This window comes from Atractosteus spatula, chromosome 2 (genome assembly GCF_055471065.1).
Source record: "Atractosteus spatula isolate fAtrSpa1 chromosome 2, fAtrSpa1.hap1, whole genome shotgun sequence".
Lineage (NCBI taxonomy): Eukaryota > Metazoa > Chordata > Actinopteri > Semionotiformes > Lepisosteidae > Atractosteus > Atractosteus spatula.
This window is the reverse complement of record NC_142707.1, coordinates 48,630,949-48,654,243: the sequence shown is the minus strand read 5'-3', so window position 1 is coordinate 48,654,243 and position 23,295 is coordinate 48,630,949. Positions and strand designations below refer to the sequence as shown.

Below are 23,295 nucleotides of genomic sequence, written 5' to 3'. Positions count from 1 at the left end.
AGTCAAATACCCACTCCCAGACGAGTGAAAATCAGATTTTATAGCAGTGTGATTTCCAGATATTTACTGGAAGCTCGTGCTACTATATGGTACGTTTAGGAAAAACATATCCGAATTAATAAAGAATGAGAAAACAGACTGAGTTATTACAACACATCTTCACAAATGGAAACCTCATTCATGAAATGAGGTTATTGGACACTGGATTAAATTAAGGGGAGAGAGTGGAGCTGTGGAATTATTTAAACTACCTTTTGAAATCTACCAGGTAGTGTTTGCCACTCAAGTTTTTTTTGTCAGGGGCAAAAGGTTGCATTCTATTTAGCATCGGTTTAGAGGGCAGACTAACTTGTGGAGAACTAAATATTTTAAGAAAATGAGTTTACTTAACCTTATGAAGATAAGGTTTAAGGTTATCACTGCAAAGGATCTAATTGGAAAGGCTAGATGCAATATATTTTGGCTCTAAGATCCCATTTCAATTGTAAATATCAGTTATTATGTTTTTATGTCTTGTCTGTAGTTCTGATTAGTAAATACTGGACATGTCTTTTAAGCTATTGCTTGTTTATTTCTCCACCATTCAATTAAAATGTTAGCCTTTTTTTATTAAATTGCTTGTACTGATTCTGGTCCCAGGACTTAGATTTTGAAAAGTCTCATGATAATATTCTATATAAAATATTAGTTTCTAAACTGACAGCTGTAGCCATCATTGAAACTGACTGAGAGCAGGTCAACAAACAGCAGTACAGATAAGTGATAAATGTTCAGAGCAGTCTTCTTATTAATAGAATACCCCAGAGATGTGTTTTAGCACCACCGTATAAATGATGTACTGTAGATCCTGGTATAGAGCAGAATCGTGGTGTGACACTTCTGCTGCCTCCCAACTTTTGAGTTCCTATTTCAGTTCTGGAATGAGATGCCTTTTATATGCAGTTGACAGCTCCTTGTGTTTTTTTCCTCCTTCCAATGATATGCTATCTAGGTTGAGATACACTGCTATCACTTCCAGAATGCTGACTCGTGTTACCATTAGTATGCACCTTTCTGATGATGGGTGGATTCTGGTATAGATAGCAAAAAACTAGGAGCAGCAAGGGGGTTCAAAATATTAAATACAGAATATGACTTTATAAAGATGTCAGGTGATGTAATAATAATAATAATAATAATAATAATAATAATAATAATAATTGCTTACACTTATATAGCTTTTTTTCTGGACACTCCACTCATACACAAGTGGAGGTACACAGGTATGAAAAAAAACATCCACATACAAAATGGTAAGCAACTTAAAAGATATTAAAGATATAAAGATGTGTTTCAGAAAGACATTGGTGCCGTATACTCAGTGCAAGGAAGGGCATCAGAGGTGCATTCCCAAGCTTAAAGGCATGTCCTGCACTCACGGGTTAACAAGTCAATACATTTAACTTTCGAACAGAAGAGACTATAATGGGGACCTGAATGCATTTAATGTTAGAACCTCACATGCTGCTGATAAGGATCCCTAGAGACGAGCCTTTTTAGGTACTTTTATTTGGAACCTGAGTTCAAAATCCTTAAAAGTGAAACACAAAGTGGAAATCGAGAAGTAAAATTAAATCTGAGAACAGGGGTTGTTACTTTGCACAAAGGTGACAAATGGCAGGCATCGTGGGCCAGCAAGTTTTATTCTGACACTTCTATTACAACATGTAATAATCCCACCAATATAGCCAATAGATGTATCAAAACAATGACACGCTGGCGATGTCTACTGCCGCACTTCCGCTTGGGTCCAGGGTAACCTTTCGTCCGTTGCATAGATACGCCGGATCTTGAAAATGACGATCCATTCAGCATTCCCGTGAGCCGGTCATCCACGTGTGGGGAGAAAAACCTCCGCCCTCCTTTTCCGCCAACCAGAGCGCAGTACTCCTGGTCCCGCCCTCGGAGGTTGTTTCTCTTCCTGGTTCCAACAACAATGGCGGCCGCGGCTCGCTTCTTGCAGAGAAGTGCAGGCTCTTGCAAAGCCACTATCCACAATATCAACAGTGTTTTGCTCTGCCGATTTGGGGGTGTGTCGCTTAAACTGGTCCCCAGTTGTGATTCCCATTTGAAAATACAGAAACGGCATGCTGCCCACTTCACTTTTCAGGCTGACCCAACACCAACTCAGCATGGTAAGACTAGTTGAGGCGCCCTTGCTCTATTTAAATAGAGGACAGACTGTTGGATGCACTAAGTGTTAATGCTATATTCTTTAGGTGGATTCGTTTTAACACAAGTCAGATATTATTTCTCGTATTATGCAATTTCTTCGAAATAAAACATGCTCGGCTTCAAAGTAATTTTGTCTTACAACCGATATAGCTCCTGGGGATGACATATCCTCAAGGTTTTAATATTAATTTATGTTTTTTTAAATAAAAATTACCATTGAGATCCCATTGTTCACACGATATTGACTTTTTAAACGCTAGCAAGTTATGAAGCTCCACTTAACAAAGTGGAGCTTCTTTTTAGTGGACAGATATGGAACCTGAAGATTATACCTGAAATTTTACTCGAGAAGACGGTTAAGTAGATAAATATATTTGAAGTACAGAATTCTTGATTTTACTAAGCTTTGTTTTGCGAAATATTTTTGTGTGCTGTATTCTCAATCAATCACTCAATCAATCAATCTGATCAATCAATCCGGCATTCAAAACCTCAGCTTCTCTTGAGTTTTAAAAAGGTAGCAAAATAAATATTGATGCAAATTATTCCTGTTTTGAAGTAAAAGTAAATGTTGTGGCAATTAAATACTGCACGTGAAGTGTAATGTGCTGTCTTTTTTGAGACCGTGAATGACAGCAAATCTTAGTTTTGCTAGATTTCCTCTGCGGAAATAGCTTATTGAGGAATTCATTTAAGTCCCTGAATGTGATCATAAAACATGGTAATTATTCTGAAAAATGTCCATTTAATTTGGACAAAGACAATCAGGTATTTTGATTATTTCTAATGCTATTGTTTTATCTTCTTAATTCTAGGTCAGACCCAAAAAATGAATTTTTTCCAATCAATAACGAGTGCCTTGGACAACACCCTTGCCAATGACCCCACTGCAGGTATTGTACAGGATGTGACGGCTCATTTTACTGAGCTTGCATTAAACTGCTGACTTGCAGATTACCAAGTACTAATCAAAGAGCTGTGTACTTTTAAAATGTGCTTTCGTTGTGAACTGAGCTGTATGAAACATGACGTCATTTAACTTTCCTTAGGCCTGAATCTTAAAAACGTTTAACTGCTGTTTGTCTCTTTAGTGGTGTATGAACTTTGTTTTAGCTTTGATTGGCAAATTGCACTGCTAGAATTCAGTTTTGCAATGATGTTGTGACCGCACAGTACTTGACATATTTGGGTGATTTATGGTACACAACTATTTGTCCTTCATTTAGCATTATAACTGAATGGATATTTAGCGGCTTTGTGTTTTGATCTAGTATTAAAAAAAGCTGCCTTAGGAATGCATTTACCCCTTACCAATTATAAAACGATCCCATAGAATATTTAAACTATGTAGACATTTTGAATTTAGGAAGCAAGTGCACCTAAAGATCGTCAATTTACAGGAGAGATACTGATTAAAATGTTTTTGCTTTTTATCTCACAGCAATTCTATATTCAATCTGTATTAAGCAAGACATACAGATAACCAAGCACAAGTAATTATATATTTTTTAATAAAAATAGGTAACTTTTATTATGATTATATTTTTGTCCTAAAACCTACTTCATATTACTACTAAAAGGGGGACTAGTGAAATAGTTGTAACTTTACACACAGCAGGCATGGTAGCCTAGTATGAATTGTTAAAATGGTCATAATTAAAAAGCAGGACTGGACCTGAAATGTGACACAAATAGTCAGTGAATATTTATTTTTTGTCTCTACTGTGCAGTGTGGTTTGACATTTTTGCAGCTTCAACCAATTTGCAAGAATGGTTGCTGATACACACTGATCATTTTTTTCTGAACCAACAAGAGAGACTTATGTTATTATACGATTAGATTTAGAAATTGTAACCCTGGGTTAAGATATCTTGTAAGCAATAAAAAAATAATATTTGTACAAAAAAGTAGCTAAATATAAGGGGAAATGTGAACTTTGTATTCCAACTCCATTCTTGGGACCAGTCCTTCATGAAAGACTGTTTTGCCCCAGTATCATATTTGATGGTGGGGAGTATACTCACAACCTTTGGAAAATTTACCTTGCCAGTAAAAGGTTGCCTTTATCACAAGCTAAGTTATCCTGTTGCTTCTCTCCAGCATGTTTTGATTATTGTTTAGCATTCTAAGACTTCAATTTGATCGTATAGAATTATAGCCACACCTCATATTATGTTCGTTTTTATCTGACATGACAGCTTAATTTTACTGACTGTGACAGTGCTTTAGGTCTTATTCTGAATGACTGCTCTTTCAATCATGCTGCATTTTAGCTGGCTGATGAGAAACAGGGAGTTGGTGGATGTACTCCATTCTCCATAGTGTGTTCTTTTGACGGTCTTAATTGCTGTGGGTCTGGAGTCCCTGTGAAATGACTATGAGACTGCAAACGGATGACATCTTGTGTATTTTAGACCCTTAAACATTTTGTGCAAGTGATGAAATTATAGCTCTGTGGTATCAATTGCCCCTCTTTCTAGTCCGGTAATCGTGGCATAGCTGTTGTGAAATGTTACAGCTGTTTGAGGTAACATAGTTAAATAAAGTGGCACAGACTGTGTCGAGAAAACCAAGATTCTGTTGTTTAGTGACTTCGTTGTCAGAGGCTGTGTCAATGGTTATTTTTTAAACAGGCACTGGCAACATTTTTAATTTATCCAGAAGTGCATGGCTGCCATGAAAGAAAAAAAGTTATGCCATCTCATAGTTCTGAGAAAATTCTCGATAGTACGTTATTGCGTACTTTATGTGATAATCGCACGATAGCACACGATTCCCTTGATGTCAGCAGTGCGCTTCCAGAAATGTAAGTCCTAGTCCAAAACAAAATTCATTGCTTATGTTTGCAGAGTTCTAGTGGGAGTAGGAATGGTTGAAAGTTCCGAGAGCACGTTAATTCATGATTTTACTTTTAGGTAGGGGTTGTTCCTTCTATTGCTTGAGATAAGCTATCGTTTGCTTAAGATATCATTTGCTATTTTATGTAGAAAATTACTTGAAAGAGCAGTTTGGTCTGGAGGTTGTGAGGATTTGCATAACCATAACCATCACAGTTATCTCACTCAGGCAAAATAGCATTTGATGTTTCCCAAATGCTCCTCTTTACAAATTCCTTGCCCTTTAGTAATGCTTAATTACTTTTAAAATCACTGATGAAAAGGGTAGTTTTTCTGACAGCAATAGTCTGATGTTTCTTTCTCCAGTTTGGTTTATAGGATAGATAATGTTTTGTAAAATTAAATTACAGTACTATATTGTATATGTTTACAGTGTGAATACTCTGCTGCTGAGTTTTTGTTTCTTAGTTACACATTGAAAGGGTATTGCCATTTTGTAGATTTATTCATAAAATAAAATGTACTATTTATGAAAAGAAATCACTTTGGATCTTGTCTGAATGCAGGTGGATGGTAACCACAAAAAGCCTTATGGGCTTATCAGTTCAGATAGGGTCTCTAAACATTAGTGTAGGGTCTCTAAACATTAAGAATCAAATACGTGTGGCAGAAGGTTTACTTTGTTGCTGAATTTTATGTAAATTTACAATTTTGCCTACTTTACTACTTACTACTATACATTTCTAATGTGTGTTCATTTTTTTTGCTTTTCAGTCATCTTTGGAGAAGACGTTGCTTTTGGAGGTGTCTTCAGATGTACCGTTGGTTTGCGAGATAAATATGGTATGTATTTTCAAAGTAAGATGCTGCAATTTGTGTCATCTATTTTCTAGTGCTTTTTTGACAGTGAATATACTGTATAAACTATAAACCAAAGTATATAAACTGTTTTGCACTGCACTCTGGTTTATTTTTTTGCTTTAAGTTCAAGACTTGTGGAAGTTTGAGATAGTTATTGTCTCTATGAGGTGGGTTTTGAGACGTCGTGTGCCATTTTTTCCTTCAGTTGGTAAAATTTAATTGTATATAGATCAACAAACAGTGTTTCTTTCTTCTATTTGTACAGTAGTGATTAAATGCCCATTTTCTCCTAGGTATACTGTATTTTAAAAAATCAGTACATTTCTTACTGTATCCACACCCCATCAAAAAAAAATAGTACCCATTATCTCAACAAATGCATTTCTGAAAAACAATGACCTTATGATGGATTTCTGAAAGTATGTATTGAGCCTATTCATAATTGGATCACTTATTCCCCGATAGTTTCAGATACATAAGTGGTAACAATTACGACCGTGTTATTTGAGATGAGATAAGATCACTTTATTAGCCATATACAATTTCTTGCATTAGGAATTTCTTTTCGCATACCCAGTTTGCTCTCTATGAGACACACAGACAGGGAGAGAGAAGCTTGGGGTCAGAGCGCAGGGTCAGCCATTTATACGGTGCCCCTGGAGCAGTAGGGGTTAAGGGCCTTGCTCAGGGGCCCAACAGAGTATGATTCCTCTGCCGGCTGTGGGATTTGAACCAGCAACCTCCCAGCCAGAGGCGCAGATCCTTAGCCAAAGCGCCTATTGTGGTTTTAATGCTTTTATTAAAACATGATCAACTGGGATCATCAATCATGGAAACAGACAAAATGTTCAGTTCACACATCCGTTGTAAATGTATGCAAAATATAGTGACAGTATTGAGTTATATACTTCCTTTAAAACTGCATAATCTCAAACGTGTCAAATTATGAATTTAGATTATACACTTTTTCCTGTGAACATTAGTTTTCAAACATGTTAAACTGACTGGATTGCCTTGATGGTTACATCAAACAAATTAAATTCAATACACTGTTCACTGAAACAGCAGACAGTTGAATGGTCTTTTATTTGATCATTCATCTTCAGTGTTAATAATATGTGTTTCTTTTTCCATGTATTTAAGCACATATTAAATTTGAGCTTTTATTTTAATAATAAAATAAAATTTATAGTGCTGATAGAGCAGGTGAAGAAGAAACGAAGAAAACTAAACTGCTAAATACTGCTACTGTATCTAGAGACTATTTTTGATTTTCAAGCCAGAACTAAGGTTTCAATAAAAGTCTCAATTTTAATTTTTCAAGACACTTTATAGTATCTTGGATGATAAATTTAACATGCATTTGGCATTAGTCACAGCCTTGGTTTCCCAACTGTATGGTTTACAGAATATTAATATGAACAAGGTTTGGTAAGTTGGCACACATTGAACTAAAATTAATAGGCCAGTTTTTTTTTTCTTTTAATGTCAATTCACACATCTTTGATTGATTTTGCTCAGGCTTTCTTTATTACAAAGAATTCCTTCTCACTAAGTGCGTAGTCTGAGCTGTGCTTCTTATTTTGTAGACTTACTAATGTAATATAAAGCAAATAAATGTATAACATTGTGAGAAACTGCAATAAAAATATGCCAATAGTTAATAATTCTTTCCGTCAAGAACTGTGCAGAATTGTGCACTTGGTCCTCAAGAACTTTGATGTTTGAACAGTGTTTCTAATCTTTTTTTTGTCCAGTTGTTACCCAGTTGCCCCAGCTCACACATTAAAATCGGTAAATGTTGAAACTGGCACTAGGTGGCAGAGCATCACTGTGTTTTCAGTGCTGCAGTATGGGGAAAATGCAGAATGTGACAAAGGCCTATAAGTGTCTGAGGGGAGAAGGGATTGCTCTTAAAGCATTTTTAGGATTGAGGGCTTCTTAATGGCAACACTGTTTTAGGTAATGAATGATGCTAAAGATTAAAAGCGAGATATCTGTTGTATGAGACTTGTGCTCTTATAGGATGCATGTTTTGGGGAAATGGGATTGAATTGAAATGGAAAGATCTGTAGCACTTGTAAAATAATAACTGTGATGAAAAGGTTTTCCCCCAAGCAGCTATTTCTCTCACTATGGAGGTGAAATGAATGTCCACCCAAGATCTGGATGAACTTCTTTTTTTTTTGTCTGATGCAGAGTATACAGTATAGCACAGACTTGTAAAAACCTACCAGAAATGTGGACGACATTTTGTTTCTATTTCATCCAGCTGAGCATGAGGGCCTGAATAGAGCCTTCTATTCACAGTCTTATCAAAGGGGAATTTTAAAATGTGCTCAATAGTGTTGTTTGATCTGAGTATCTTATCTGGCTGCTGATAAGCATGGTAGTTCAGGTAGGGCCATAAATAAAGGTAATGGTATAAAATAAAATGCAAGTGACTATTTTCCTTGTTCATATTGGAATTCTTCAAATGAGCAAGTCCGTGTGACAGTGCATCATCAATTTGTGTACAAGCTTTTGTTTTGCCTTGGAGTGCGTCCTTTTTGTTCTGTTTTATTCACATTGTAACTCTGTCATTTTTACCTATCTTGTATTTTTTGTATTGATAATATATGTGAAATAATGACCATCATTCAAATACAAGAGTTTAACATTCACATTCAAACATTCAAAGAAATTTTTCTGGCCTTATGGGCATATACTGTACAGTAGGATTTGAATTCCTAATTTGAATTCCATTCAATTAACAATAAAATACATTTAGTTAGTGACTTGTAGTGAAAGTATTTCCCATCCCCCCCCCCTTTTCAATTTTGCAAGTACATTAAGCCGACAGGACGCATATTTGTATTATGCGGTCCTGTGTGTCTGCTTTTGCCTTTATTTAAATATGATTTTTAAAGGTCCTTTAAAAGATCTAAGTAGCTATGAAGTGCTGTAACTGGTGGGTCACATTACTTTAAGAGTTCATTACATGTCCTTTTGAGGCGATATTTGCACGAAGTCAGCAATTCACATTTTTCAATCATTTGAAATGCTTTGTTGAGACATTTTAAGCTTTTTCCAATTCTTGCAATGTTCTAATTTATTTATTTTTGCTTTCCATGTGTAAGATGGATTTATTTCTAGTTGGGTTCACCTTTCTCAGTTCTTCTACTTCTTTTCTCCTGATAAACTCTTTGGTTGCAGTGGCCTGTGTTTTGAGTCCTTGCTATACTGCATGGCGAAGCACTGCCCAATAAGCAGGCTGAGAAAGACAGTTTCAGAGAGGGCCATGCGTGCTCAGACCTGGACATTGCCTTCGCCATGTTCCAGAGTTTACGCAGATGTACAAATATGAACCGGCAGAGTTTTGGAGCAAAGTTTTTTTTGGGACAAATGAGCCGAAGAGCCTCTACCAAAGTGATTGAAACCTGTCTCAAAACATTTAGAGGAAACTGAACCCTTCAACAGAATAGAAAGTCTTTAGGCAGTCAGCTTATTCTTCAAACTAGCAATCACCTCTTAAATAAAGTCTTGACTTCTGCTGTAACCACTCATCTACAGCAGTCGTCTAGACTTCAGCAGTTGGGACAAATAGTAGACAATCAGGACTAAGACCAGGCTCTAGTGCGTGTGATACAACTGTTAAAATCCAAACTAGTGAAAGGTGGCCTGTGCTACTCCAGCCTTGTGAACTACTGCACTCTTCTGTCGTCATGTGTCGGCATTCCCCTGGCATTTTTTGTGGAAGGTTTTAGGTTGATAGACTTGTCTGAAAAGCATTGACTAGTGAATGGATCATTGTGTGGCATCCATTTAACAGCAATCATGATCTAACGGGAAGCATTTGTGCAGAACAGCGTTTTCAGAGGAGCTGCTGGTTTCATCTGCTCTTCTCATTCTTCACCGTGATGACCACGTGTCCACCAAATAACCAAATAAATTCCTCTGAATTCGTTTCAGAGGCCTCCAGCGTATCTTTAGTGGACTTCACTTTTTGGACGATGATCTGGTGAGCTGGGGTTTCATGTCCGGATGTTCAGCCAGCAGCCATATCACAACTGGAAACCCAGTGAAGCTCAGCAGGTGTGAGCCTTGTCAGTACCTGGATGGGAGACCTCCTGGGAAAAACTAAGGTTGCTGCTGGAAGAGGTGTTAGTGGGGCCAGCAGGGGGCTGGTGGTCCATGAGGGTCGTAATGTCCCAGTATAGTGATGGGGACACTATACTGTAAACAGGCGCCGTCCTTCGGATGAGAAGTAAAACCGAGGTCCTGACTCTCTGTGTTCATTAAAAATCCCGGGGCGTTTCTCGAAAATAGTAGGGGTGTAACCCTGGCGTTCTGGCCAAATATCCCATTGGCCCTTACCAATCATGACCTCCTAATAATCCCCATCTCTGAACTGGCTTCATCACTCTGCTCTCCTCTCCACTGAGAGCTGGTGTGTGGTGAGCGTTCTGGCGCACTATGGCTGCCGTCGCATCATCCAGGTGGGGCTGCACACTGGTGGTGGTGGAGGGGAGTCCCCATTACCTGTAAAGCACTTTGAGTGGAGTGTCCAGAAAAACGCTATATAAGTGTAAGCAATTATTAATTATTATTATGATTTCAGAGCTTTCAGCAGAAATACCCATCTCTTTTTTAAATTCTACAGCCTTGATTTGGTGATTACAACAGAAAACATTTCTGGATTGATCCTGTCTTATGGTCATTTGCAGTGAGTTCTGTGCTACTTTGAAACTTCTTAGTACACGGGGCTGGGGGAGGTTTTCCCTACCAATTACATCCTTCCTTCAGAAGCACATTTAAATGCTGCACATGGCTGAAGCTTTGAAATCTCCAATATTCAAAAACCCAAGAAAGAAGAGAATGGCATTACACATCTACAGATGCTGACACAGACATGAATATAGCCATGCATTACAAGCATATGTGCTACCTTAAATGCTGCATATGAACTGTGCATAGTCTAGACTGAGTATGTAAGTTGTATAATTTCTTGAAAGCCTAGTACAAAATTATGTACCACATGGTGTACCGTGGAGAACTGTAATTTCCCTTTTTGCAAAATTTATATTTGAACACAAATACAGAACAAACGCAATTTCTCTGTTCCCTCAAAATCCACACTTCTAGGTTTCTGCCTAAAGAATTGAAAACTGTTCAGATCAGCACCTTCAATTATCTAATGTGTTCACAGTCGGAGAAAGATCATTTTTCTGTGTTTTCCCCGGCCCTATTGCAGACTTGGCTCAAATAATTGAATCCACTGGTAGAGCAACACAATAATCTGAAATGGTTAGCAGTTGAAGTCGGAAATGGGAAACAGTTTTTGCTTATAATGAAATTTGCAGCATAGAGAGATATCTAGTGTTGTTAATGGAAATATGGTTAACAATAGCAAAATGACAGCTTGAGCTGTTGGTTCCAGAGACAAGGCAATCAACACAAGTGAATGTGGGCTCTCCCTAACAGAGCTGGCAGGGACACTCGCTGCCTGTTAACTGTTGTTGTAGTATTGGTGTGTTGACTATCACGCATATTAATGGAATGTGATTCCAGGCCCATATAATCTATAAGTAGGTTTTGTATTCCCACTTGAGCTGGTCAAGACTTCCTGGCCTCCAGTGAAAGAGTGGTGTGAGGGGAGTCCGTGTCAGTAGATGCATGCATGATGTGGAAGAGGGGATGAATATTATCACATGCTAGACATTCTTTGAAGGGGATCTACGCCACAATTTTTATGTTTCAGGGTTAGAAAGAATCGGTATTCATGAGTGCATTTCACACCACAATAAAAGTAAATTTTACTTAGTAACTTGTAAAACTGCCAGTTTACATCACAAAACAGATTACATTTCCAGGTATGCGCAACACGTTTCAGAATGAAGCAACAAAACGTCCGGTGATGGGAAGCGGCCCTATTACACTGTGAGGAAGCAGGTTTGTGAATACATTTCTTTTAATCCAGTAGAGATATTGCCCTCGATTTCTAGATGGTTTTGCCGATAAATGGAACTTGTTAACTCTGCAAGCAGATCACGTTGGAAACTTTCTGTGGTGAAATATCTGCTGCACAACCTGTACTTGTTTGCTCGTACATCGCATTACACTATTCATTACAGTGACTAGTGAGCAGGATGAGCCACGTCACATTACAGTTCACGGGAACTATTGCTGTCGCTTGTGGCGAGACCATGGGTTTGTGACAGGTCATGATTTTGTGCTTAATTTGAAATTTGTACATTTAATAACCGGTCTGAGAAATTGGGACTGCAGTTCCCCTTTAATAAAGTCAGAGTGACTGAGGTGTGCAGTTGTGACAGTAGATTAGCATGCAGCTAAATGTCGGGAAAAACTGGGGACATGGGATGGTAGCTAGTACAACTAATAAAAGAGATATAATGGCAGTATTAACATCCCTCCAGAATGACTTTTTATTAATTAATTTCACAAGATAAGTCAGTGATGTGCAGTGATGATCTGGCCAAGAGGCTTATGCTATTGCAGGACTGAAGATGAAGCAGCAAAAGAAAGTAGGGGAGAAAATGATTCATTTGGAATCCTATCAGTGCCAAGAGATGAAGTCTTTGTCATGTCCTAGATCACCTCCCTTAGCTCAGTCAGGGATGTAGGCATCTCTGGTATAATAATAATAATAATAATAATAATAATTTCTTACACTTAAATAGCACCGTTTCTGGACGCTCTACTCAGAGTACTTTACAGGTAATGGGGACTCCCCTCCACCACCACCAATGTGCAGCCCCACCTGGATGATGCGCCAGTAGCCGTAGTGCGCCAGTACGCTCACCACACACCAGCTCTCAGTGAGGAGAACAGAGTGATGAAGCCAATTCAGAGATGGGGATTATTAGGAGGTCATGATTGGTAAAGGCCAATGGGAAATTTGGCCAGGATGCCAAGGTTACATCCCTGCTCTTTTTGTGAAACACCATGGGATTTTTAACGACAACAGAGAGTCAGGACCTCGGTTTTACTTCTCATCCGAAGGACGGCGCCTGTTTACAGTATAGTGTCCCCATCACTATACTGGGGCATTAGGACCCACATGGGCCACAGGGTGAGCACCACCTGCTGGCCCACTAACACCTCTTCCAGCAGGAACCTTAGTTTTTTCCCAGGTGGTCTCTCCATCCAGGTACTGACCAGGCTCACACCTGCTGAGCTTCACTGGGTTTCCAGTTGTGAGTTGCAGGGTGATATGGCTGCCGGCATATCACGCTGCAAGACTAAGTAAATGAAAAGATAGAAGAAACCGCTTACGTTTTTTTTCCCGGATCTTGTTGGATGTCTGAAATTTATAACTAAAAAAGACACAATCTGGAGTTGGAGTTGTTCATGATCTAGAAGAGCCAATTTGGGTTGTAGTTTAGTAGTTTTAGTGTGATGACATGTATGCAGTTTGCAATGCATAAATACTTTAAAGTATAGAGTTATCTCCAAAGGAGAGTTTGAGTGCAGTAGAATATGGGGTTCATCCACATAGCCATGGTTAAAATCAAGAAACTCCTTCTTAGCTTTAAACATTGTATTTTATAATACTAAGGTACTGAATGGTCTGCCAGTGGGAGTCATGTAAAGACCCTTAAGTTAGAACAACTCTGCTGTAAGCAGTATATTTTCAGTTTCTCTGATGGAAAGTCTACCCACTAAACCACTGGCTCTTTAATTCTCCAATTGCTCTTTATACAGTAGGTATTTAGAAATCTGGATTTTTAAAAGATTGAAATGTTTTTTTTCCAATGTGAAGCATAAAATAGCTAACTTCATGCTTGCAATTATCCAGTGTTTTTTTTGCCTTTTGGCTTTTGAATGGCAATTTGTAAACTGAGCATACAAATAATACGGTACTTATTGGAAAGGGTTTTTTTAGAGAATTAAAGCATTAGAACAAAAGCTTGCAACTTCAAATAATGAGTAAAACACACAGTGGGGAAAAAATGAATCAAATATTTTGAACATACACAGTTTATCCAATAATTATGTTTGCACTTAGTTTTAAAAATTCTAAACAGTCCTTAACCTGAGCTCCTGATCTTAACCAGTGCTAACAAACCTGAGCATTCAAGTGGCCCTTCACTTTACTGTTTCACTCTATCTGGCAATGGAGCATTTATTTTATTAAGTTACATAAACCCCATTGATCATTATACATTCACATACCGAGACTTGTTATATGAATCATAGGCTTTAGATTACTGATGAGTAATTTCAAACAGAAATGGAATGTGACTGGGAATAATTAAATTAAGGTGCTGTAAAATCTTTACTGTGGAGTGTTTAACCTAAAACAGCAAGTGGAGTTTCGAGGCAGTCTAAGTTAAAGGTGATTACTTTTCAAGTTCGGTCATTGCTTTTTGTGTTGTTTTTGAATAAAACGTAAGGTAATGGTGTGTAAGAACATAGTCAGACCTGCGTGTTGGCCCGTTTGATTAATTCCAGTAAACCTGGCTCGGTTCAGTTGATCCAGCTGACTTTCTCTCCTTCAGCAGTTGGTTGTTTCAGAATTTTCCACATGCACATGCTACACTTGTGTTCCAGCTGAAATATCTGCTTGTTTCCCAACCAATTCCAAGGTAAACCTTGGAACTTGAAACCTTCCGAGGAAATGCTTTTATTCAGGCGTGGCCAGCCTTGGTCCTAGAGAGAGCTAGTCGGTCTTCAAGGCTGGTTCCAAATTATTCATTTTTAAAGACTTTAAGGTTTGGGTTTTGATCCTTTTTTTTAAGTTAATTGGTTCATTTAAGTTCATTAAGGATGGTCAGATGTGTTTATTGAGAACTACAGTGTAAAGCATTGTTTTTCATTTCAGATTATCTTTAAACTACCCCCAAACAATAATAATAATAATAATTGCTTACACTTATATAGTGCTTTTCTGGACACTCCACTCAAAGTGCTTTACGGGTAATGGGGATCCCCTCCACCACCACCAGTGTGCAGCCCCACCTGGATGATGTGACAGCAGCCATAGTGCACCAGTACTCTCACTGCACATCAGCTATCAGTGGGGAGGAGAGCAGAGTAATGAAGCCAATTCATAGATGGGGATTATTAGGAGGTCATGATTGGTAAAGGCCAATGGGAAATTTGGCCAGGATGCCAGGGTTACACCCCTGCTCTTTTTGTGAAACACCGTGGGATTTTTAACGACCACAGAGAGTCAGGACCTCGGTTTTGCGTCTCATCCGAAGGACGGCGCCTGTTTACGGTATAGTGTCCCCATCACTATACTGGGGCATTAGGACCCACATGGACCACAGGGTGAGCACCCCTTGCTGGCCCCACTAACACCTCTTCCAGCAGCAACCTTAGTTTTTCCCAGGAGTCTCCCATCCAGGTACTGACCAGGCTCACACCTGCTTAGCTTCAGTGGGTTGCCAGTTGTGAGTTGCAGGGTGATATGGCTGCTGGTCAAGACATATGGCTGAGATATGGCTGCAAGATATGGCTGCAAACGATCAAGACCAAACTGTTGCAAGTGTTTAGAAATTCACTGGTTAAAAATGCAACCTGAAAATGTCAGGACCTCCGGGATCAGGTTTTGTCCACCCCCTGCCTTTGTCCGCAATCCCCTTCCACTTCATGAAAACGGTTAAGGATTTAGAAAAGAATCTCAAAGTGACACGTGGTGGGTAGAATTGTGAAGTAATCGCGTGATGAAGACAGCTGGATACCGATATTTGTGTACAAGCTTGTGCGTAAGGTAAATACATTTTGAGCTGCTGAAACATGATCAGGACCACACTTCACACAGTAGTTTCTGCAGTGGAGTAGGTGTTAAAGACGATATACAGATGTCTGTGTACTGTGTGATGTCTGTGGGGAAAACTGATGCTTGGGAGCTACTGACTAAAGAGACGAAGAACCAAAAGTTTTGCAGCTTTCCAGCTTAATGTCTCAGGCAGGCATCATTGACTGTTGGTCCCGATTCCCCTGAGCCAGAAAATATCATTGCTGATACCACCTGCCTTCAGGACTGACTGCTAATCACCAGAATAGTGTGTAACAGATCCCGAAAGGCATGAAAAGTGCATAAAATCACATTTCCTTCATATAGCTACATTATATATAAGCACTAAAACAACATGCATGGTATTTGTGTATGGTTATGATTCATCAATTAACACATCATTATATCTGAATATGGAATGGTGGAGTCTGTGTGAACGGCATTGTTTTCTTCGTTGGAGTTGAGGCTCGATCTCAAGGCCGATTTAAGTGTGAAATCTGTTCATCTCAGTGCGTGGAAGATCTTGGCTGAATTCCTGTAGACGAGCATTTTCATCTCAAAATTGGTTGGGGAGCTGAAAGAGAACACAGAAAATGACGTTGGGAATTGTTCCAGACGGCTGTAGGCATGTAGCGGTTACCCCCTTTTCAAAATACACTGCAGTTTACACATACGTATATCATTCAAGGGGCAACACTAGCGAATGATGAAAAATAAAAGCCTGCCACAGATCTCATTTAATAAATGTTCTCATTAACCCGAAGGAGATTGATCTTTGTAGAGAGCCATTAGTTTCCAAGTCATTCCTTCTAGGCTGACTGAGTTTTATCCCCATTGTTATTGAAAACTGCTTTAGCCTCCTGCTCTATGTTCTATTTATAGACCAGGCAGGTTAATCCAAATGGACAGTACATGAGGCGTTTTCCATGGGTGACGCACATTGTCTGAAGCCTATTAAGGGCCACTGCATTTCTCCTGGAAATAAGGCTCGGCACACCGCTCTTGCTCCCTTTTTATTTTATACGCAGACAAGGGAAATGGACAACAGCCATCAGTTAAGAAGTGTCTCATTACCATATAAATGAATGTTACTATAAAAGGGCTCTCTCTTTTCAGACCTCTTCTGTTTCTGATTGGATTAGATTGATATCAGATCACAGAGAGCGAGAATGACGCAGGAAATGACGCTTTTCAAAAACAAGCAGCACTTTCTGTCACTCTCCAGAAAGGGATATTTTCCTTTGTTTACAATGTGGGTTGTTGTTTTACGTTTTTTTCCCCCCATTTTCCATCAAAGAAAAAGAAAATTTGGGGGGGGGGGGGGGGGGGAGAAAACAAAATAGCTACAACTTTTATCAGTTTTGTATGTATGTTCTGAGGGTGTGCAGCTCAAGTCGAATATGTTTAGAGGTTTCAGGTAACCACTTATATTGATCCCTATCACAAGAATCACTTGAGCTGCACCAGTGCTGCCTGGGGTCATCCCATCTGATGAGTGCGATCTGGGGGTCAGTGAGAGTAATATGGGGCTCAGTATGTGATATTTGTCCAGAGATTACAGCCATATATCTTGCCTTGTAAATTATTTGCTAACCAACAAAAGTATAGTCATCTTTAATCCAGCACAGTGACGAAAACGTGAGACGCAACAGAACAATCAAATGTATTGTTACAGCTTTAGGTGACTGAGAAGTGTCTCTTGGATTTTAGCTGAAGTTCGTGACACTTGGCCGAGTAAACACTTCTAACTTCAAAGGAGAGAGGGTGTGTGCTGAGGTCTGGGGGGTCCTTTGAGCAGAGGACAATTGTAAAGTTTACCTTGGCATACTTAGGTAAGATGTGGATTCATGATTGTCAAGGAGCAGTACAGACACACAATATACTGTAAGATCACATTAAGAGGACAGAAGGGGAGGAGAAAGAAAAGAGAAGCAGGGAAGAGAGAAGAGTCTGGAGGAGTTGGGAGTTGAGAGCTTATGCCAGGCGAGAGCATCCAGGCAAAACCTGACTGGAGCCAAGTATTTGAACCTTGTTGGAGAGAGCGTGCTATTCTGTGTTTTTAGGGAACTTCAGTTTCCTGGGTAAAAGATACCTCAGTTAGAAACATCTTTCCTGCTTAGGGTGCAATTTTATGGATAGGGATATAGGCTCCCATTTATTTTGTGGCATCTGGGGAACAAGGAGAAGAGAGAGAGATTTAACTGCAGCTTGCATTGTATTTAGTTAGAAGGTCATCTCTTGTGTGGCCTCTGTAGGCATTAAGAGTTTAATGCTTAGTAGCGGTCTGGGGTTTTCTGGGTGACCAGAACGTTAAGCCTCTGAAACGCCTTGTTTGTAAATACTGTACATAAAGTAACTTGGGTGTTGTATCTTTTGTTTGTGTTTTGTGTCTTTGTAATAAATATTTGTTTAACCAAGTGTGCCTGGATTATTACTCCTCTCAACAAAGCTGTGCCAGAGAACAAAGAATTAATGTGCCAGCTGCTCAGGTATATTTTAGAGAAGTCACTTACAAGTAGTGGTTTATAAACATTTATTCTACTTATTGACTAAACTGCTCGGTCAATTCCTGACTTTCACCATTTTCATAACCCTCCATTTCTAATGGTATTATTGTTTGAATGATTATTTCAGATCCCCTACACAACACTGTTGTACTTTCAGGAAACCCAAGAAGAAATGGCATATTAACTCTCCTGAATTAATGTCCCAAGAAGATGAGATACCGAGATGATAATGTTAACAAAATCAAATTCCTGTAACTTGGAGTACGTGGATAAATTCTATCGGGTGTTGAGAAATTCATGGTTACTTTTGCCGCGAGCTGCAAGAATTCAGTGCAGAACTTAGTGGACGTTCAGTCCTCTTGAACAAGCTTGTGGGCCATAGAATGTAATTTGTGCTTCCATGGTTACCAAGGAAACAGCTGAAAAAGGCGAATTCCACTCAGGAGTTTTTACAGCAGGGCTCTTTATCTTGTGAGCACTTCAGTCCACGCCATTGTAGTACTTTAATACAGGCTTACATGTCTGTTGCAAGAGCTGAAAAACAACTTGGACAATGTTGAGGAAACCCCCATTGCCTTCAGAAATTGTTTTTTATGATGAAAAGATAGTTATTGGCATTAACTGCTTAGAAAAGGAAACACATCCACCTTATTGTAGAATTACACTTACCAGAAGTATTACAAAAAATAACAGTTATACTATATGTTGCAATGATACTTACCAAAGGTCCTTTTTGACTGTATGACCAACAGTAAAGCTGCTGTCAAAAGGTTTGTGAAGCACATAGTGCCAATTTATAGTTAAAGTATCATTTTTCGGATGTTTAACAGTATTGAATGTAAAATGAAGGTGATTGCACTCAGTGAGAATGTAGGGTCAAATTGTGCTGTTTATCAGTATTGTATTGTCTTGCAACGAATCGGTGGTGCAGGATGGGTCTTGAACGAAAAATAAATACAAAATTAAGACTCGTTCCCTTTTACCATCTTAGCCTGTCCCTCCCGCTTCTGCTTCTGCTTTTTTATGCAGAAATGTTGCCGATGATTGGAGTGCTAAAATATGGAGCAACTAAAATACCTGTCCAAGCTCAGTCTTACACTGTTTCTAGTTTAACAGTGGATAAACAAGAGGTTTTTAGGCTTGAAACACACATCTGTGCACTTGCGCCTCTGACTGTTTCTTGTGTTTTTCACTGAAATGTGATGACCCCAATCCACATTATGTTGATTTTAAATATTGCATCGTGTTTGTCTGCAGTATACATATGTTTACCACCTTCAGTAGCAATGAGACATTTGATTGTCATCTTGTTATTATGTACTATGCTAGTTTGGAATCGTGACTAATGATGTGACTTTACAGCTGTGACTCCTCCACTGCAACATGAGACACCTGTCGGAGCCATTCTTCCTTTGACACACTGTAGGGTCCTCTGATGGGTGTCCATTGCTCAGAGGACCCCAGCCAGCTATTACCTCCCTTATCCCAGTCTTGCTCTGCACATAAGAAAGGTCCCAAACAAGAGGAGGCCATTCGGACCCTCGCATTCTCTAGTAGTTAATCGGTCCAAGGATCTCATCCCTCCAACTGCTTTTTGAAAGAAGCCAGGGTATTGGCTTCCAGCAACATGGCTAGGAAGGTTGTGCCATACTCCCAGGGCCCTTTGGGTAAGGACTATGCACATTCACATAGTTTCTGCTGGATAGTAGTAAAACTGGATGCAAATAATAAATGGGTACAACCTTACCTTCCATTTGATCAGTAAGCAATGTAAACTTAAAGGCAGACATTTGCCACTTATTTGGTCATAGGTTCTGAATCAGTGTTTCATAAGCACTGTGCTAGTAAATCACGTGTCAGGACTTTGTTCTGTGCTTTTAGTTATAAATGCACTTCCGCCTAGTTCCCATGCCTTCTCTGTTGAAAACTAAAAAGGTTTGGGTCCTTCAGCATGTCAGTGTAGGGCATCTTAAGCTCAGGAATGTATCTGGTTGCTCTTCTTTGGACTGATTCCAGAGCAGAGATATCTTTTCTGTAGCATGGGGACAAAAATGTTATACACTGTTTTAGAGGTTTCCCATTTCTGTGCAAGAGAGGGCTAAGCCAGAGGTATTACACCTACATGCCGTTAGAATTAGTGTCACTTTTTATTCAGTAATTAGTGTTTCAGTTATTTCAGCGTTGTTGACAGACTTTGGCTTGGTAAAAAGGGACATTGAGGTTTTTCCTGAAATCCTGTAGCTGCTTACCCATGTGTACCAGTTCATGAATTAGGACATCCTGAAGCACTTTGTGACCCTCAGCCAAAATGAAAAGGGCTTCTCTGAGAAAACAAGATGTGCTGTGAATGCGGTATATTTTGTAAGTAAACAAAGCAGTGCATAAAAATAAAGTTGCTTAACTAAATTTAGACAAATACTGTGGTTTGTTTTGAAATTGTAGGGTGGATTAGGAAGAAAAATCCTGCCCTATTTTTATTGAGCAGAATTTGATTGCATCATGAGTTCCCGGTTCCTCTTAGCTGAAATGAAGTGTTTTCTTTCTTTTTATAAAAGAACCACTGTTTGCTGTGGATTTAGTTTGTAGGCCAGCAACGTTTTTTTTGTTTTTTTTTTTCAGCATAATTATGACACAAGTGTATCATTCATTTAGATGTCTGCAAAACAGCTGTGTCCTTGACTGAGCACATGCTTGATGTCACTACTGAGCCGAGGAAATTCCATCTAACCTTTCTAGTCGCATGGTGTCATTTTAAAATCCTCATTGTAGTTTGGACAATAAAGCCCTTGTCCCAGATGGCTTTGATATCAAAATCACAAAAAGGTGACATTAGATTCGTAACGTTATGATAAACAGAATGCAGTGATTTCAGTGGAATATGCAGACTTTCAAGATTTTCATTATGGTCTTAAAACAATTTGTATTAGTATGAGTAATTGGCAGAAAATAGTATGTTTTATTTTTGTGTAATCGCAGGATCACATTTGATATTATTAGATCACAAGCATACATCATGTTCACACCAGAGATTTCTTGTGACACATTCACTTCATGTCACCTTGGTCACGCCTGTCCATGAAAACTGATATTGGTACTTCTGATTCTCTGTTCTTTTTGCAGGTGATCGGTTTATACTTTGTAATTCCGATGTCTCGGTATTGTGTGGTTTCTGGTGACTTCACACCTGCAACTCTGAGGTTTTCGGTGATTACACTAAACCTTCCTTATCAGCTTCCTTATCATTTTTTCAGTCATTAACTGCAGATAATTTTTTTTTCTGGGCCCACAAAGTCTTGGCACAGTCTTGAGTTCACACTGTAAAAATGTCATTGTATCTGTTTTATCTTTCCTTATCATTATCATTTCTGTGCTATGGTCCTTTCTGTGTTCTTATGTTCTTTCTGCCACAGATTTGTTTTGCTTTAACAAAATGTTCTATGGTTTTCCTTGTGAGTTTTGACTATGGACTCTCAACATTGAGTTCAAAGCAAGAGAGGTTGATAACTCTTGAGTGGGGGTTATTATTTTATTTTTATAATGTCAAGGCAAAGGCCATTTTTAAACACTGCAAATGACCAGTTGACCTATGAATGTTATGAGTTAACTGCACAAAAAGAGAATATTATTCTGTCTTCACTTCTCTTTAAAGAATGAAAATGTATAACTAATACACAATACATCGTCAAACAAAGAAACTGTGCTGTCGCTGTAAATGTATCATGTGAAGAACAGTTTTTGCAATTGAAAGGATAGTGACAATATCTGTCAGAATGGTCAGTCTTCAGTATTTCTTTTCATATGATAAATAACAAGATTCCTTTCTTTCCTCTCTAGGCAAGGATAGAGTCTTCAACACTCCACTCTGTGAGCAGGGAATTGTTGGCTTTGGTATAGGAATTGCAGTAACAGGTGCCACTGCAATTGCAGAAATCCAGTTTGCAGACTACATCTTTCCTGCTTTTGACCAGGTATGCATTTTAAGTCTTTATCTGTTCTTCTATACCACTCATTAGTTTAAAATGGGTTTTTGAATTTGTCTTCGATCCAGGTGCTTGGCAAGTTCAGACTAGCTGTACCGGTCTTGTTAGACAACAGAAAACCATTTTTTTGCAATTCTTTAAAAAAGGTTCATATGTTTGGAAACATGTGGCTGATGCTAGTGTTTAACAATCTTTTTCTAAACAGGCTGGCTGATATTCAATCAGTCCTCCACAAGACACATGGCTTTGATGTAGGAAATTATCATATCTATATATCTGCAATACAGATAAGAGAAGACAGACAAAACATCGAAAAAGTCACAAGCTATTTGAAGTGAACATATTTATGCCTTTTATTTTTTTTTATTTTTAAAAGAGCGTTTAATGCACCATCCTGGAGTATGATTAGTATCATAATCACAGAACATAATAAAACAGGACATTCAGTCCTTCAGAGTTCTTCTATTTCATTCTGTATAAAATTATTGTATTAGAGCAGTCAAACTGAATTTAGAGTAATCCCACGGGTTAGCCTCCATTTCCCCTGTAGAAGAGTGTTTCTTACTATTGGTACAGCATCTATCTTTAAGTTTACTTTTATCACTTGACCTTTCCGATATGTATAGAGCTGGAGTCAGTCTTGTTCATTCATTTTGAATATGGAGAAATAATCAACCCCCTTATGATATGGTTTTTTTTTATCTGTCTACATGGCTCAGGTATCTGAGACAAGCGCAGGGTCCGTGTGCTGATCTCTAGGTTTCTCTTTGTTACGAGCTGAAATACATGGGAAGGAAATCCGCAGACCAACCTGCAATTGTATACAGAATGTGGTGCAGGTTGTGTGAGCTCTCACAGTGACAGTGTCAGAACTAAATGTGGAAATTTTGATTTAAAAAAATGCATTAACCATGTTTGGTATGTGTGTATGCATTAATCCAGACCTTTTATCAGTTTTTCTTACGGGTCTGTTTCAGATTTATTACAGTGGTTAAGTATGATCTGACGAGAATAGAAGTCTTTTAGCCTCAGTTTTTTGTTTCTTAAATCGGAACCTCTGTGATCTTTCTGGATGATATTCTGCCCTTTCTGGTTTCTCTTTTCCTCTTTGTGCCCTTGGGAGAATGAGGCCTCAGAGGATGTTTACCCA

At 38.7% G+C, this 23,295-nt stretch overlaps 1 protein-coding gene across 1 annotated transcript in view; it reads left to right on the top strand.

The window, feature by feature from the left end:
* The first annotated feature begins 1,946 nt into the window (after positions 1-1,946).
* Positions 1,947-23,295, top strand: part of bckdhb (branched chain keto acid dehydrogenase E1 subunit beta) — a 117,517-nt gene continuing 96,168 nt past the window's right edge. Inside the window, exons 1-4 of the mRNA XM_088934267.1 lie at positions 1,947-2,174; positions 3,030-3,107; positions 5,827-5,895; positions 22,000-22,133. Of these exons, the coding sequence (XP_088790393.1) occupies positions 1,976-2,174; positions 3,030-3,107; positions 5,827-5,895; positions 22,000-22,133 (480 nt within the window). The 5' untranslated portion in view covers positions 1,947-1,975. The remainder of the gene's footprint in view (positions 2,175-3,029; positions 3,108-5,826; positions 5,896-21,999; positions 22,134-23,295) is intronic.